This window comes from Pelodiscus sinensis, chromosome 1, assembly GCF_052426305.1.
Source record: "Pelodiscus sinensis isolate ZL-2025 chromosome 1, ASM5242630v1, whole genome shotgun sequence".
NCBI classification, from domain to species: Eukaryota; Metazoa; Chordata; order Testudines; family Trionychidae; genus Pelodiscus; species Pelodiscus sinensis.
The window spans coordinates 11,464,811-11,482,750 of NC_143052.1; the positions used below are offsets into that span (position 1 = coordinate 11,464,811).

The 17,940-nt window shown below is 45.6% G+C and overlaps 1 protein-coding gene across 1 annotated transcript in view; it reads right to left on the reverse strand.

Annotated features, from left to right (window-relative positions):
- The window catches only part of ITIH5 (inter-alpha-trypsin inhibitor heavy chain 5), a 68,400-nt gene that overhangs the window by 11,488 nt on the left and 38,972 nt on the right, over positions 1–17,940 (reverse strand). The window contains exons 8-10 of the mRNA XM_006130631.5: positions 5,740–5,911; positions 3,732–4,041; positions 249–799 (exon numbers count right to left, since the gene is read on the reverse strand). Coding sequence (XP_006130693.3) covers positions 249–799; positions 3,732–4,041; positions 5,740–5,911 — 1,033 coding nt within the window. The remainder of the gene's footprint in view (positions 1–248; positions 800–3,731; positions 4,042–5,739; positions 5,912–17,940) is intronic.

Consider the following 17,940-nt stretch of genomic DNA (forward strand, 5'->3'; position numbering starts at 1 on the left):
AGTTACGGAGACAATAACAGACTAAGCAATGTTACAATAATGTTCCGAAAACACTGCTTGAGAAATTATATGATTTGCCCCATGACACACACTAAATCATTAGCTAAACAATGGATTATAATCTTAATCTCCTGCCTCCTAGTCCTGTGCTTTAACCACTACACAGTCCTTTCTAAGGAAATCCATTTTGAAGGGGTGCTTCTCTTTCAAAGGAGTGTGACCACTGGTTATAGCTATTTTGTTTGTACCTGGGGGTGCTTTGTGCCCTTGCAGACTTTGCACTCTTTCTCCAATGCCCTCAGTAGATGGGCTGGCCTTGTCCTCCTCCGTAGGCTGGACTGCCTGTAACTCCTTCATCTTCAGGGAAGTGAAGGGGGTGATGAAGTTGTAGGTCAAGGCCAATGACTTGGCTTTATCCATCAACTGTACCTTTTCCTTGCTGTCATCACTCTTCACCCAGGAGGTCATTAACTCCTTGATGGTGAGATAGCTCCATGCCCTTTCAGCATAGTTCTGAGTCTCTTTGCCATCCTCCATGCCTGGGGAGCCCCTGATGTCGTTCTTGCTTGGGTGGTCTACAGCCACATCGGTTTTCAGAAGGATGTACTTGTTGGCATTGCTGGCCGTTACCTCCACGTGGAGCTTGCCCGAGTTGCGCTTGATGAGCTTCCCAGCAATGACTATTTCAGACCCATTGAAGTAGTTGGGAAAGAGGTTCTGAGTGACCTGCTCCACACTATCTTTAGGATAATCAACCCGGATGTCAGAGAGAAGAGGTGTCCCTATCTCATCGTAGAACCTGAAATGAGTCACATTTCCCACAGGTTAGTGTTTTTAGCCAGGTATTCATGCATACACGCAGCTACGTGTACGCAAGTGTACACACATGCACAGGCTGCTGAATTTGTATGTGGGTGGGATATTCCCCGATATCAGAGGCATGTTGGTAGGAGGTTGCCTTTCTCTGGCCCATTGAGCAGGGATCCTGTACGAAGATCTAGTAGCTGTATTCCACATGATCTCCTTAGATACAGGAGTCCTGGAAGGGGGAAATCTCAGCATTACTTGTTTTATGATTCCTTGGGAGTCTCAATGGTTTCCACTAGACCTGGAGATTATACACCTATAATAAAAGCTGTGTATTCATCTAGAGTTTTCTTATAGTATCTAACACATTCCCAGGCGTGTCTCCCACTTGGTTTGAAAAGCAATATAAGGGCCCCAGACCTGAGATTATAACTGCATGATTCCTCTGCAGTAACTGATGGCATGACTGAGACCTAAAACTGTCCGGAGAACACTGCACCCCCTACTGGGCTTGAGCTTTCTAGTCTTGGCCTCCTCTTCTTTTACAAAATGGGTCTTTCAGAACCCTGAACTCAGGCCTTGAAAGATAAACAGACAAAGACCTGACTTCAACTCTATTTCTGTGGTCAAGCTAAGTTGATTTTTCATGCATGTGCATATGCTCTGTTAACGACCCCACTTGTTTTACCCTTCCAGCATCACTGTGAACCACTGATAACTACTCTCTGAACATGGTTATACAGCCAGTTATGCACCCACCTGATAATAGCCCCATTTAGATTGTGTTTCCCTAGTTTACTTATAAGAAGGTCATGTAATTCTGTATCAAATGCCTTACTAAAGTCTAGGTATACCACGTCCACCACTTCCCCCTTATCCACAAGACTTGTTATCATATCAAAGAAAGCCATCAGGTTGGTTTGACATTGTTTGTTCTTTACAAATTCATGTTGGCTGTTACTTATCACCTTATTATCTTCCAGAAGTTTGCTAATTATTTGCTCTATTATCTTTCCTGACACAGAACTTTAGCAGACTGGTCTGCTGTTTCCTGGGTTGTCCTTATTTCCCTTTTTATAGAAGGACACTATATTTGTCCTTTTCAAATCTTCTGGAATATCTCCTGTCTTCCATGACTTTTCAAAGATGTTAGCTAATGGCTCAGATATCTCCTCTATCAGCTCCCTGAGTATTCTAGGATGCATTTCATCAGACCCTGGTGACTTGAAGACATAAACATAGACTTTTCTCTAGCACCTTTAGTCTAAACATCTCAATGCCCTTTGCCAGCATCAGTGAAATACTGGCACGGTGCCTCATGGGAGTTGTAGTTTTGTGCCTCTTACACCCATTCTCCTCTGTAGGTTTGATTTCCTGATCACTTTCTTGAAGAGGAAAGGCAGCGCTATATGAAAATCCCTGGCTGTAGTGCACCATGGGACATGTAGCCCAGTCAGCAAGGCTAGCCCATTGAGAAGGAAAAGGACACGAAGCAACCAAACTATCACTCCCATGAGGCTATGCGGCAGCATTTCCAAATTCAAATATTTTAGGTTTGAGGAGAAATATTTTTCAATAAATCAACTTTTTTCATAGAAAACAGATGCTGTTTGTGCCTAGGCACTTTCACATTGTCTAAGAGCTATTCCAAAGGGCAATGAGTCCTTGTTTCTCCACTTGCACCTAGGGTGAGATGGTGTCAGCATCTCCCAGATCTCCAGCCACCCACATTTAGACACAAAGGTAATATCTCTGTCAAAAGAATTTAAACCAAAGCTTTATTTGGGAGGGCACCAAAGCCACACAATGGCATACTATATCTTGGGGCTAGAGATTAGTACTCCAAAGTAGCTATCCAGCCATGGAAAGAACTCCACAGGCATAAGAACATAAGAATGGCCATAATGGAACAGACCAAAGGTCCATCTAGCCCAATATCTTGTATTCCAACAGTGGTCAATGCCAAGTGCCCCAGGCGGAATGAAAATAATAGGCAATCATGGAGTGATCCATCCCATCACCCATTTCCAGCTTCTGGCAAGCAAAGTCTAGGGACACCATTCCTGACCAGACTTATGAAAGCTTATCTGACCTGCATCTCTCAAGCACAGTCTAACTGTACGGGTACATCTACACAGCAACATTATTTCGAAATAACTTAGTCCGCATCTACACAGCAGGCAGTGATTTTGAAATAATGTCAAAATACTGTCAAACTGGAGGACTTTTTACTCCAATTCCTGTAACCCTTATTGTACAAAGTCGGAAGAAGAGTGCTCTATTTTGAAATAGACACTCCCAATTTTGAAATAAGCTATTTTGAAATAAACTATGCAATTGATGTAGCTCAATTTGTGTATCTTATTTCGAGTTAAGCTCTGCTATGTAGTCACACCCAAAGGTCCCTAGTTTTTTTTTGGAGAGGAGGCATTTTGAACCTGTATCATAGGGTTGGCAGAGATCTCAGAAGGTCATCGAGTTCAACCCCTTGCTAAAGCAGGACCAATCCCAATGAAATCATCCCAGCCAGGGCTTTGTCAAGCCGGGACTTAAAAACCTCTAGGGATGGAGATTCCACCACCTCCCTAGGTAACCCATCCCAGTGCTTCTCCACCCTCCTAATGAAATAGTTTTGCTTAATACCTAACTTAGACCATTCCCACTGCAACTTGAGACCATTGCTCCTTGTTCTGTCATCTGCCACAATTGAGAACTTCTCTACATCAGCACCCACATGTTGCAAATGAACCATATCTTTATAAACAAATTTCCCTGGGAGCACTGAAATCCAGATCTGCCATCTACAGCTACAATTTGTCTCTACTGAGAATTTATTTGAGGCCCCTCCTCCCGAAACCCAAGCCCACAGGTGGCACCCAGACTTTCCCGAGGCCTCGGCACGCCCAAGGCAAAGCTCCACAAACCCTTTCAGCTGTGCGGCTGCATCCTCATCCTCCTGGATCCGTCGCATCCTGCCGCAGTTCTCCAACGACATCCTCTCCAGCAGCTTGTAATCAACATCATTGCCAATGCCGATGGTGAAGAGGCAGAACTTCTCACGGATGGCCTCTTTGGTGTTGCTGAGGATCTTGGAGGACTGTGTCTCCCCGACCGTGGGTCGCCCATCTGTCAGGAAGATGATCAAGGAGACGCTTCTAGCATCTATGTCGTTCTGACCGATGTAGTTGTTCAACAGCTTTGCACTCGTCTGGACAGCCTCATTAATGTTAGTACCTGGAAAAGCAGCAAAGCAAAATGAGCTTATTTTCCTGGCTAAATGCAGTGCAAATGGCTGACAAGAAAATCTCAACATCTTGCAAATATCTGATAGGTTCCACTCATTGAGATGTTCCTTTTCCTTCAAAAACAATAGTGTTCCTATAAGCAGGCTCTGTTACTCTGCTTCTTGAATGCTCTGTTTTTCTGTTAATGGGCATCACTACAAAAGCAACATTTGCCAGTCCATTGACTGCATCAGGGGAGGTGGAAAACAAGGCTAAAAATATTAGAGACAGTCCTGAATTGAAGTTGGGAACCTAAATCCAGAACTCAAAATGGATTTTTGCAGATGGTCTTTACAAAGAATCCAAAACAAAACCCCAGAGCCAAACACCCGAATCCCTTGCATTCAAAATGCAAATCCAAAATTTTAGCTTGACGTGTTTTTCAAAACCAAAGTGGGGAAAAAAATCCCACATACTTCTCGGTATACTTTTAAAACCATAACTCCGCAAAATAGCATGGAACACTGCAAACGATTTTTTTTCCAAAGAAACGTTCTGCAGTAAATGGCTTGTTTGTAGGTGGGTGCACAGATACAGATGTGATGACACCCAGCCAACATCTGGCTGCTAAACCAGACACACTAAGGAAGTAAAACAAACCTGTATGCTAGCTGAGCCGGACAATCAATCCATCTCTCTTTCTCAGACTCCAAAGTTTGGCATGCTGTTAGTTGTTTCCCTTTGTTTTAAGCTATAGTTAGTCATATCCACTCAATACAGGTTCAGCTGGTCCTTCCATAGTTTTCCTGTGACATCTCTGGGACAACATGCTTTGTTCATTTGGTAATCACCTTTGGTAATTGTTCATCTGGGTAAGTCCCCCCATCTCTTCCTAAACTCTTTAGTTAGTAGTACAGGCAGTCCCACAGGCCTTCCTGTTTGCTCATTTTTCCTTTGGAAGGCTTTATAAAATGAATGCTCATTGTTTAGGGTGATGAGGAAAAGCAGGGGAAGCCCTCCCGGATCTTTGGCCAGATGGAATCTCTGGTCTTCCTGGAATTTGTAAAGATCATTTTACAGGGCATTGTGCAGGTAGTCTAGTGTGTAGACATTAAACTGATGGGTCCCCAAAAAGTACATTAGGCTACTGGGGTTCCCAAATACGTTTATATTGTGGAACACAACTTAACAGTGAGATCACTGCACCGAATACACAGTTAGGGGAGTATTATTATTTATTGTGTTACAAGAGCGCGGGAATCCTAAGGTAGAGATCAGGGCCCATTTGTGCCAGGTGCTGTACAAACACAGAACAGATGCCTTTTCTCCTGTTTGCAAATCTTGCTGCCATTCCTGCGACTGCTTGCATGCTAAAGTCACAGTAGGAAAACCTTGACTGTAGCTCCAGCTGCCTCTTAGCAGTTGCTTAGCAGCTGGAAACAGGGTGAAGGAGTCAGCCCCATGCGACCAGCCAGCTCTCTGTAGGCCACAGTTTGGGAATTGCTAGTTTGGGACATAGCTTGTGTGTGATTATAACTGAAATGAACAGAAAAGCTCCTGTTGACTCCAACAGCACCAGAGTGAAACTAATGCTGGGAACATCTTTGTTAATTGCACTGGTATTCCCTGGAGAGATCTGTAAGGTCTCAGGATGGTTTCAATTAATCAGAGGAAGTAGTCAAAGCCATTGGGGGTCTCCATTGCCTACCTCCAGTAGGTGACATGTTATGGATGTACTTCTTGGCGTCTCTTACATTGTTTGGAGTCACTGGCACCAGATGGTCCTTTTGCCAGACCTTGATGCGGTTAGAAAAACCAATGATATTGAAATGGTCCTCTGGCCTTAGGTCCTGGAGAATGGTGAAGAGAGCATCTTTGGTCTAAAAAACAGAAAAGAAAGAGCAAGTCAAATTCTCACTGCTTTCATGACAAGGGCTCAGATTTTTGATGATATTTAGGTGCTCAACTCCTGTTGATTTCAATCACAGGCAATAAGCTAGGATCCTGGCCAATAAGCCTAATTCCCTAGAGACTTGTTTATATTCTAGTAGCACCTACATATCATGGCCCCACTCTGCTGGATGCTGGACAAATATATAATGAAAAGACGGTCCCTATCCAAAAAGCATGAGATCCAAGTATAAGATGGGACACACTGTTTGGATACGGGGGCAGCACAAGGGAATGGTTATGAGCAGTGGAGCATTGGCTAGAGCAAATAAAGCTGTGAATGGTTAAATGGTAAGCATCACCCTTATCGGATGATGCTTACCAGTTACTATTAACCAGTGGGGGCTGGAGCAGCTCCCTACCTCCCCACCAGCAGGGGGCTGCTCCAGCCCAGAGGGGGCCCACCGCAAGCAGGGGTGCTCTAGCCCAGCTGCCCGTTTAACCAGTTAACTGATTAAACGGGATTTTACATCCCTAACGGCCAGGGGCAGATGACCGTTTTGCGGGGCCCCGGGCAGCATAATTCTGTGGGGCCCCCCCTTTGGCACGGCGCATGCACAGTGACGCCATGCGCATGCACGGCGGCGCCACAGTGCATGTGCGGGGCTTTCTGAGGCGCGGGGCCAAGGGCGGCCGCCCCGTTCGCGCTGCCCTATATCCACCCCTGCTAACGGCAAACCCAAGCCAAGTCTTTTGTAGGCACTGTGGCATAGGTAGTCTTTAGGGAGAGGTTTCAGGGATGACAGGGTACGGCTACACTTGCTCCCAAGTTCAAACTAGGGATGCAAATGTAGGCGACCGAAATTGCTAATGAAGCGGGGATTTAAATATTCATTAGCATGATCTCGCCGGCGCGTTACTCCGCTCAACAGCGGTTTCTAAAGTGAAAGTGCGCGCCGGGATGTGTTAGTTCGAATTAAACCCCTTGATTCCAGCTAGCGTTACTCCTCATTCACAGGTGTATGGGGAAGCCTGGCAGAATGCTTGAAGGTGCTTGTCCGGAAGTGCGACAAATGAGGTAATCCAGGGTGATCAAAATCAATTTTTTTATACAAAGAAAACCTGCAAATGGCCAAAAATGCCCCAATCAGGCTGTGTGTCCTCTTGATTCCTTACTGAAGCTGGCGATTTGATTGCAGACAAATTACCCCATGAAATGGAATCTCTCCCTATCCCTCTGGCTGGTGATTGGGGTCTGGTCCAAGTCCCGTTTGAAATCCGTGGGACTCTCTCCATCAGCTTCAACGTGCTTTGGATCACACTACGGGTACCCTAAGCACCTGCCTAGCAGGGATGTGAAATGTGAACTGATTAACCAGTGGGGGCTAGAGCTGCTCCTTGTACACCATGGGCAAGGTACTGCTCCAGCCCCACAGGGCCCACTGTGGACAAGGGAAGTTCTGGCCGTCCAGAACAGCCTCTTTCCGTGGTGGACCTGAGTGCCCCACAGGCAGGGGCTGCTAGGGGGCCACTGCAGCCCAGATGGATTCAAGTGCCCCCCCTCCAGCCTGTCCCCTCTTAAATTGGTTAACTGGTTAAACAATATATTTAACCAGTTAACCAATTAAATGGGATTTCACATTCCTACTGCCTAGAGAGCTGCACCCAGTTTGTAAACTCTTCCCAAATTTTATTTTGATGATTTCTTTCCTAATTCGAACTACCTACTCTGTGCCACGTGTAGCCACGGGCACGGAGTTCGGACTAAGGGGGATTTAAAAATGGCGGCGCCCGGGAAGATGCAAATGAAGCCCGGGATATTTAAATCCTAGGCTTCATTTGCAACTCCGGTTGCCCTCATTTGCCTACCTATCTCAAACTACCGAGCTAGTGTAGACATACCCTAGGACACTCCCTTACATTCCCTTCACACATCAGATCCTTTGCGGGGCAGGCTAGTAGATTTTCCATTTCTAATTTTCCATTTCTAATTTTCAGCAATGGAAAATTAGACACCACTCTCTACAGAAAACCCACTGACTCATACAGTTACGTACATGCTTCCAGCTCCCATCCAGAACACACCATACAATCCATCATCTATAGCCAAGCCCTTCAATACAACCGCATCTGCTCTAATCCCACTGACAGAGACCAGAAACGTCAGGATCTCTACCAAACCTCAACTACCCACCCAGAGAAGTAAAAAAGCAAATTGAAAGAGCCAGACAAATACCTAGAAACCATCTACTTCAAGACAGACCCAAGAAAACCAACAATAGAACACCACTTGTCATCACCTACAGCCCCCAACTTAAACTTGTCCAACACATTATCAATAAACTACAGCCTATACTGGCACAGGATACTAAACTCCAAGAGGCTCTGGGAGACAGACCCATAGTCTCCTATAGACAACCACCTAACCTCAAGATGATTCTTACCAACAACCACAAGACATACCACACTAATAACAACCCTGGTACCTTCCCTTGCAACAAACCCCATTGCCAGCTTTGTCCACATATTCACTCTGCTGATACCATTATTGGACCTAACCAAGTGAGTTATAAGATCAAGAACACACATTTCTGCGCATCCAGAAATATAATTTATGCTATCATGTGCCGAAAGTGTCCGTCTGCTATGTACATTGGACAAACGTCTCAGACACTTCGCCAAAGGATCAATGCCCACAAAACAGATATTAGACAGGATCACAAAGACAGTTTCTTGCCATTTCAACCAGAAAGGACATTGTCTCAACGACTTGATTACCTGCATCCTGCTTCAAAGGCCTTTTAAGATTACACTTGAAAGAGAATCCTCTGAACTGTCATTCATGCTTAAATTCAACACTTTACACCTAAGTTTGAATAAATACTCTAATTATCTTACCCTTTACAAAGACAGCTTCCCCAATTATCACCTCTAATATCATTAGCTCACAGATATTTACCTCCCCCCCATCCCCCTTCTGTTCTGAAATTTGATTTGTCCTTTTCATATGTGTTCATTTTTTTAAATTGTATCCTTTGGTATATATGGTTGTGACAATTTTCTTCCACTAGCTCATCACCTAATAAACCATCTTGTTAGTCTTTAAAGTGCTACATAGTCCTGTTTTTTGTTTCAGCTACACCAGACGAACACGGCTACATTTCTATCACTATTCTACATTACGTCTGATTGAGAAAATACTGGACAGTTCTACTTACTCAATTATAGTTTCTCAATGTTTTCCCCAAACAGAAAGCTCAAATACCGGACTGTTCGGTTAAAAACTGGACACCTGGCAACGCGAGGCTCTGGTGCGCCAGCCCTATGGGGGCTGTGGTGCTGGAGCATCAGCGCAAGTTCCCCCATGCTGCGGGGGACTCTCCAGCCTCGGGGACCAGATCCAGTCAAGCCAAGGCCCGGATCCAGCCCTCAGGCCTTAGGTTCCCCACCCCTCAGTTACAGCTGTTATCAAGAGAAATTGGTCAGTACATTTATATGGCTGTGGCAGGCCCTTGCGGGAGGGGAGGAGGGCCAACTGGGCCATTGCCTCAGGAAACAAAGGGGCCTCAAATTCTGACATTTTTCTACCAAGTCATTCCCATTTATTATATACCTTGCAGTGATAACAGAGACAACAAAAGAAGCTATATATAACTGCAAAAAAAAATATTTAAATCATTATGGGACATCAGGCCTTCACCAATTTTTCGGTCACATCTGAGTTTTCATCTGCGTTACTGGAGTAGCTTCTGTGATTAGTGACTCTACATTATGAAATGCTGTTTACAATCTTTGCATAGTTTAGAGGTTTTGAAAGTCAGAATTAATTCTGTTACTGTAAAGTGATTTTGCCTGGTCTGAGGGTGAGTTTAACCTTTAAATTAGATGTTTATCTCTGCACAGGAGATTTTCGTATTCCTGTTTTTTCTAATGTGTCTTCATAAACAATAAACATATCAGGCTCAACTGTAAGCTACCTCTTCATCCAGTTTTAGATTCACCTTTAAAAAGCTTTTTTATGATAATGAACTTTTAATTCTAGTTGTGTAATCAATTTTATATCTAATCTGGCAATTGCCCCATGTTCATATTCATAATAACGCACCAATTATTAGAGGAATTTAACAATGGGAACATGTTAGCAGACCAAATTTCAAGACTTTGAAATAAGGCCATAAGGGCCGTAGTAAATAACACCCCCAAACCGTTATTTTATAATATTAATTGCAAAGTATGTACAATTAAAATTTAACCAATAACCTTTAGCAAATTAATTGATTGTGTGTTACTTTGTTTTAAAAGAACCCTCTATAAAAATGAAGTGAAGATTTCAAAGTGGTGCAGGTAAAAGATGGCAAAAGCAACAGAGTGAAGCCACAGTTAAGAGTTTAAAGCCAATAATATAATTTCTCGTAGAAAAGACACCTCAGCCATTAGATGGTGACCATAATGGCAGTGATACTTCCAGTTCTGGTGATGAAAACTTTGTACCCACAAATTACATTTCAATGCCACTGACTCAAAATGAGGAGGTCAAGACAGAGAAATGCCAACAGTAGCGATAGGTGCAGAATCTACACTCAATTTAGAGACTGTGGAAGCAGAAAATGAGGATCTTGGAGATGCTGCACAGCAAGAACAAGAACTTATGACTAGCACAGGACACAGGCTTTGTCTACATTGGTGCGATCTTGCGCAAAAGCAGTTGCTTTTGCGCCAAATCTTGCTGCCTGTCTACACTGGCCGCGAGTTCTTGCGCAAGAACACTGACGTTCTAATGTATGAAATCAGTGCTTCTTGCACAAGAACTATGATGCTCCCACTCAGGAATAAGCCCTCTTGTTCTTGCGCAAGAGGCCAGTGTAGCCAGGCAACATGAATTTCTTGCGCAAGAAAGCCCTATGGTTAAAATGACCATCAGAGCTTTCTTGCACAAGAGAGCATCTACACTGGCAAGGATGCTCTTGCGCAAAAGCACATCTCTTATGCAAAGGCACATGCCAGTGTAGACGCTCTCTTCTGGAAGAGTTTTTGCACAAGAACTCTTCCGCAAAAGAGTTCTTGTGCAAAATCATGCCAGTGTAGACGTAGCCATAGTGTAACAACAGAGGCATTAGAACCTGATATTGGACTTCTTGATAAGAACAATGTTGCTCAAATGCAGTCATTTCTCAAAGTTAGTTGTTTTCAGATTCCAAGTAATATACCAAAAGATGCTGAAAATCATGCTTTTCCCACTCATCTGCTGACAAAAACTCTTCCAGACGAAAAGATCTACACAAAAGACTGGCTCTGCTGGAGCATGGAAAAGCAGGCTCTGTACTATGTACTCTGTTTCATTTTTAACAGTAATACTTCAAATGCATCAGTACTATCTGATCCATCCGGTTGGAGCATCAGTAGAGGTTGGAGGAAGTTGAAAGACTGAATACCTGCACATGAAACTTCAGTATCACATAAGGATAACTATGTTACATGGAAAACAGCTAGTAGAGCATCACTAGCCAACAGTTCAGATGAAAACTTACTCCTGAGTGAAATAAACACAGAAACTGATAACTGGGAGAAAAAATCCTTGAGCACATATTGAATGTCATTCTTTTACTTTCTGAACTGGGACTGGCTTTGTTTGGTTCCCGTCAATGTATCGGTACCCTACGAATGGAAATTTTCTTGGTATACTTGATATTTTCTTGGTATACCAGCCAGGTGTGAGAGGCATACTGTCAAGGCTTCTTCCCCACTTTGGCACGCTTCATGCAGAAGTGAGGGCCCGCAAAAGTACCCTAAAACCTTATCTTTCCAGGCTTTGGTATAAAACTTCCGCCCAAAATCTTAACCTAGATTTTGGGGATAAAATCCACTGCCACCACCCAAGTAATGATAAGAAAATCAGGGGAGAGATCACTTGGGAAATCTCACCCCTAAAGTAAAAACCAGGAAACAACAATTAACCAATACCAGGTTAATAAAAAAAAGAGAAAGAACTTTTATTATCACCTCAATATTCCTGTTGCAAGCATCATGATTAAATGGAAAAGTCACATTAATATACTCATGGGGGAAACCCCACCATGGGCCAAGACTTAATTACAAAGGAGAGCAAACTCCATTTCTAAATGCCCAAATATCAGATTCCCACTCCCAAATGATAAAACAATAACACCTAACGGATTTATCTAACTTTTACTCTACTTGCAGATAGTGGAGAGTCTTTTCTTGGAGGGAGACTTCGGCTGTGTCTAGACTGCCAAGTTTTTCCGCAAAATCATCTGATTTTGCGGAAAAACTTGCCAGCTGTCTACACTGGCCGCTTGAATTTCCAGAAATGCACTGACGATCTCATGTAAAATCATCAGTGCTTTTCCGGAAATACTATGCTGCTCCTGTTCGGGCAAAAGTCTTTTTCCGAAAGACTTTTGCACAAAAGGGCCAGTGTAGACAGCACAGTACTGTTTTCTGCAAAAAAGCCCCGATCGCAAAAACGGTGATTGGGACTTTTTTGCGCAAAACCGTGTCTAGATTGGCCACGGATGCTTTTCCGCAAAAAGTGCTTTTGCAGAAAAGCATCCTGCCAATCTAGACGTGATTTTTCTGAAAATGCTTTTAACGGAAAACTTTTCCGTTAAAAGCATTTCCGGAAAATCATGCCAGTGTAGACGTAGCCATAGTGTCTGTCCCCCTCAGTAGCTGGAGAGAAACTGCTCAGGACCAAAGGAGGGAAAAACCAAAAATTCCTTAGTCCCAGTTTTAAATTCCTACCTACATTCCTATTGGCTGACTTTACGTGGCTTAGGTATAGTTAACCCCTTAGTCCCCAGGCTGCTGGCTAACCCTCATGGTCATGACACATACACAGAGTGCAAACACTTTCCCCTCACTCCCTTAATGTCTGGAGAACGGGATGAAAAGCAAGCCACATCCCAGAGCACACCGTTGCTGCCCCTTTGCCCTCCCGAAATGACACCCTTGACTGCAAGCCAAAAGAACGGCTTCAAGAAATAATCTCTCTCATCCTGTCAACTATATTTCCTAATATCACAATTACATTACGCATTTTTGTCAGTCTCCTGCATCAGTGGCTTCAGGTGAATGCACATTCAACGTGTTAAAGCAAGTCAAGAGCTATCATCAGTCTACAATGGGAGAAGAGCATTTGAATGGGCGCGCAATGCTGAACGTTAACAGTGATCTTGCACGTAAATTAGATTTTTCTTTTCCTCAATGATAAACGAGTTTGCACGCGGCAAAGCCAGAAAAGCATCCCTAAAATGAAGAGCTGTGCTTGCAGCGGGAGCTCACTGTTAAAGTTCCATTTTTAATATACATGCTATTGGTATAAGGACTTAATTGTTAATCAATGCATGTCTCCAGTGCTCGTTTTCATATATTCTTTTGGTTTTAGTATGACCCTGTGGATGAGACGTTAGATACGGCGGGGGCCTGGGGCTGGGCGGGGGCCTCTAAATTCAAAGTGGCCCAGGCCACTGTCATTCTCTGAGAGGGCCTAATGACTGGTATCCCTCGGAGACTTTAAATATACTGCACCATCGGGCAAAAAATCACCATTCCCTGCACTGAAAAATGAGGCTTCCTGCTATTCTGTGCTTAGGGCACACTGGCAGCTTTCTGAACTCTGGCCAGGGTCAGAATGCATCTTGAAATGCTCCTCCCGAGTCACAGGCGCTGCAGTGAGATCCCAGCCTTTCTCTGCCCCTAGGCCCCTCTCTGCTCTGCAAATGCTGCCAGCACCCAGCATGAGTCATTCATTCCAGGGCAATGCCTGGTAGGAAGGTTAACCCTTTGATTGCTGGTTTCTTCCCGACTGCTAGCCAAATGGGTGTTTAGCGTGATAGGGAGTCACCCCGCAGTTAGCCCGGTATTTGGATTTTTAACATGGGAGCACCGAGGAAGCCAGATCAAAGATCAGGGTCCTAGCATGCTAGAACTGTAGAGCTAAGTATCAGCAAAGGCAGTCTCTGCCCCACAACGCTGATCTGGCTGCAACAGCTGGAGAAGACAAGGAGTGACTGGGAGGAAGAAGTAACAACAGAACAGGCTGCGTCTAGACTGGCATGATTTTCCGCAAATGCTTTTAACGGAAAAGTTTTTCCGTTAAAAGCATTTGTGGAAAAGAGCGTCTAGATTGGCACGGATGCTTTTCTGCAAAAGTACTTTTTGCGGAAAAGCGTCCGTGCCAATCTAGACACGGTTTTGCGCAAGACAGCCCCGATTGCCATTTTCGCCATTAGGGCTTTTTTGCACAAAACAGTTTTTAGCTGTCTACACTGGCCCTCTTGCACAAAAACATTTCTGGAAAAGGGCTTTTGCCCGAACGGGAACGTCAAAGCATTTGCGCAAGAAGCACTGATTTCGGACAGTAGAACGTCAGTGCTTTTGTGCAAAATCAAGCAGTCAGTGTAGACAGCTGGCAAGTTTTTGCACAAAAGTGGTCGCTTTTGCGGAAAAACTTGCCAGTCTTGACGCAGACAACAGAGTTTAGTAAGTCTTGTCTTGCCTTTGCCAGGTGGGAGTGATTTGCAGGAGTGCAAACTTACAGCTGTACGGAGGGAGTTAGATGAGGTGACGATTATGGGGCAGGTTTCCTCATTCAGGAGACTCAGCATGGGAGAATGGGGACAAGCAGGCGACTCGGCCTGCGTAGCGGGTCAGAATTTGTCTGCAGCTTTGCAGCTCTGAGGAACTGAAAGCAATGCCTTGGTGACAGTTGCCACTGGGCTGACCCACCAGGGATTGAATCCGCATGACATCAAAGGTTGCAACAAGGAGGGAGAAAAATTGTTCTTGCATCTGAGGAGAGGATGAGGAGCAATGGGCTTAAATTGCAGCAAGGGAGGTTAAGGTTGGACATTAGGAAAAATTGCCTTAATGTCCAGGTGGTCAAACACTGGACTAAATTGCACAGGGAGGTTGTGGAATCTCCGTTGCTGGAGTTTTTGAAGAGCAGGTTAGAAAATCACCTGTCAGGGATGGTCTAGATAATGCTTAGTCCTGCCTTGAGTGCAGGCGATTGAACTAGATGGTCTCTTGAGCTTCCTTCCAGTCCTACAAGTCCATGATTCTCTGAATTGCTGCACCTTGAGCCTGTCCAGTAGGAGGCTGAAATAGAAGGCCACTGTGTATGATGGGAGGGATGCATGAAACATACAAAGAGCAGTGGGGCTAGGCTTGTATCCACGTTTCTGCAGGGAATTACAAGAGCCAGTGCAAGCCTATAGCACAGAGGCATCCCAAGCTGGGAGGTGAAGGTAAATAAACTCTCCATAGAGGACCAGGGGAGACAGGAGTCCAGCTATCCATGTTGAGCTCTGTGGCTGAGTTTGTACTGAATGCTGCAGCCTCCCTGCTGTTCCGTGATGGCGGGGTGGGGAACCTATTTTGGGATGGGGGATGCTGGCCCACAGAAAAATCAGTTGGGGGCCACACACAAGTGAGAAGCAAAATAGAAAAGCCAAAACCTCACTGACCTGTCCCCGGACTGAGAAGAAGACATTTCTCACATTTCCTTCACACACAAGAGCCTGGGGGGGCGGGGGGTGCTGGCTAGTAGATTTTGCATGCTCCAGCCCCACGGTGGATTGGCAGGGGGGCTGGGATGCCAGCGCAGGCTCCCCAATGCTGGGGGAGTCCTGAGCCTCGGAGGCTGGATCCAGATCAGCCGGGGGCTGCATCCAGCCTCTGGGCCTTAAGTTCCTCACCCCAAGTTGTGGTAACACATTGACTATCTGAGCGCACTGGTCTGGCATGAATATTAGAAAAACAGCATGTGTAATGACACACACAGAAATAGAACCACTAATGTAATGAGTGTATTTACACAGGGCCTTTTACTTCAGGATCTCAGAGCACTTACCAGTCACAGCAGAGTAAACTGAGGCAGACGGAGATTAACTAGCCGCCTCATTGGTCACAAAGCAAGCCATTGGCAGAGCTGGGAAAGGAACCCCTAGGAATCCTGACTCCCTAATTTCACGTTTTTCCAGAGTACCAACCACTCTAGCCCGACTTTTTTACAGCCGGCCAACACCACTCCCTCCCAAGCAAAGGGCATGTGCTTCCCAGGCAGACAGAGGGTGCACAGCCAGCCGCCTCATCCGCTGCAGTTCACAAGACTGTGCAATTCCAGTAGGAAAAGCTTGATAATTGAGAGAGAGACGTTTCATGCCTAATTGCTGACACAGACATTCCCAGCTGCTGGTGGGGCAGCGTCAGACCAGCTGAGCCACCTTTTCCGATGGCAGGGTGCCGCTGATGACATTTATGCCACAATCCCTCGGTTGTTGTGCAGAGCAGGCCAAGGGGGCAACGCAGACGTCACACGCGTGAAATGAAAGTCAAGCAGCTCGAAGGGAGACAATGCTCGGTTGTTAGGGTCCCCTAGCAGCGCTGCACTGCGGCTCCCAGGAACTCCCAGAAATTACCTCATGGACAGGCCGGTTCCTTAGCCTGCTCCCAAACTTTGCCTCCTGGGCAGACCTTTTAACAACTCCTATGCGTACGCTGCAGCCCGCTAAAGTCAAGGGAAGTCTTTCCCTCGGCTTTAATAGGCATTGGCTTAGGCCCTGTGGTAAAATTGACTAGCCTCAGCTTCACTGAAATCAGACATGGAGGCCCATGCCAGCCAATCTGGGCTTGCAAGACTGTTTTTCATTGCTGTGTGGACTTCCAGGATCAGTGTGAATCACAAGCTCTGGGCCCCTCAGGGCCTAGAACCTGGCCTCCAGTCCAAGCCAGCTGGCATGGGCCAGCTACAGGTGTCATACCTGAGGGTATGTCTACACTGCCACCCTATTTCAAACTAGGGTGCCTAATGTAGGCATTCGAACTTGCAAATGAAGCCCGGGATTTAAATATCCCGGGCTTTATTTGCATGTTCCCAGGCGCCGCCATTTTTAAATGCCCCGTAGTTCGAACTACCTGCCCGCAGCTACACGTGGCACGGACTAGGTAGTTCGAATTAAAGCGCCTCATTGCAGGAGGAGTAACAGTAGTTTGAATTAGGAGCTTTAATTCGTTTACCTAGTCCATGGCACGTGTAGCCGCGGGCAGGGAGTTCGAACTACGGGGTATTTAAAAATGGTGGCGCCCAGGAACATGCAAATAAAGCCCGGGATATTTAAATTACGGGCTTCATTTGCAAGTTTGAATGCCTACATTAAGCAACCTAGTTCAAACTAGGGTGGCAGTGTAGACCCTGAGAGATTTGATCACCTTGGAGACGTGCAATTGACACTGACCCATAGATGAATCACTCAGAGACATACACAAATCACTGCATGAGCTGGCTATGCATAGGGTGGCTAAGGGATGATTACAGAACCAGGGATCTGCTGAACGCCTTCAAATACCTACCAAGGAAGGAGAGAAGTTACCCAATGCAATAAATAGGGTGACCACTAGAAGCTAGAGGGAAGCACTAAGAAAAGGGAGAGTTTTGGCTGCATATCAGGAAAATCTCCCTGACTATGACTTGTATCTGACTGCAGAATAATCTGCTAAGGCAAGGGATCACTTCTGCCCAGTCGGATCGTTTGTATGGGGGGGGGTGAGAAAGGGTACACACTACTGGGGCTTGGAGGCCCTGGGGGGGCCATGTTCCCTATAAGCTAAGCGCTTGGGCAGCCACCCCAGAGAGATTGACATGCCACCCAGCTGATTAGCAGAGCACCCACAGTCGGCAGCATGTGTTTTGACTGGTGGTGCTCATCCACACAGTGCACATAAGAAAATGTGTTCTGCACATGGATGGAAAAAATTGGAGGGAACGTTGGGCCTCCCAAAATTACCCATGATCCCACCATCCGAGAGGGCTAGGGCCTTTGTATGGTTGCCCGGCTTTTCTGGCTAGTCAAGAAGGGTGAGGCCATGCTGCACACTGAGATGGTGAGACTAAGGGGTCTCAGGATGTTCCGGAGGTTGGGGGTAGTAACCTGGGGTGGGGGCCGGGTTTGGCTCTATGGCAGGGGGGTTGCACTAAGGGCCTTAGACAAAAGGGGCG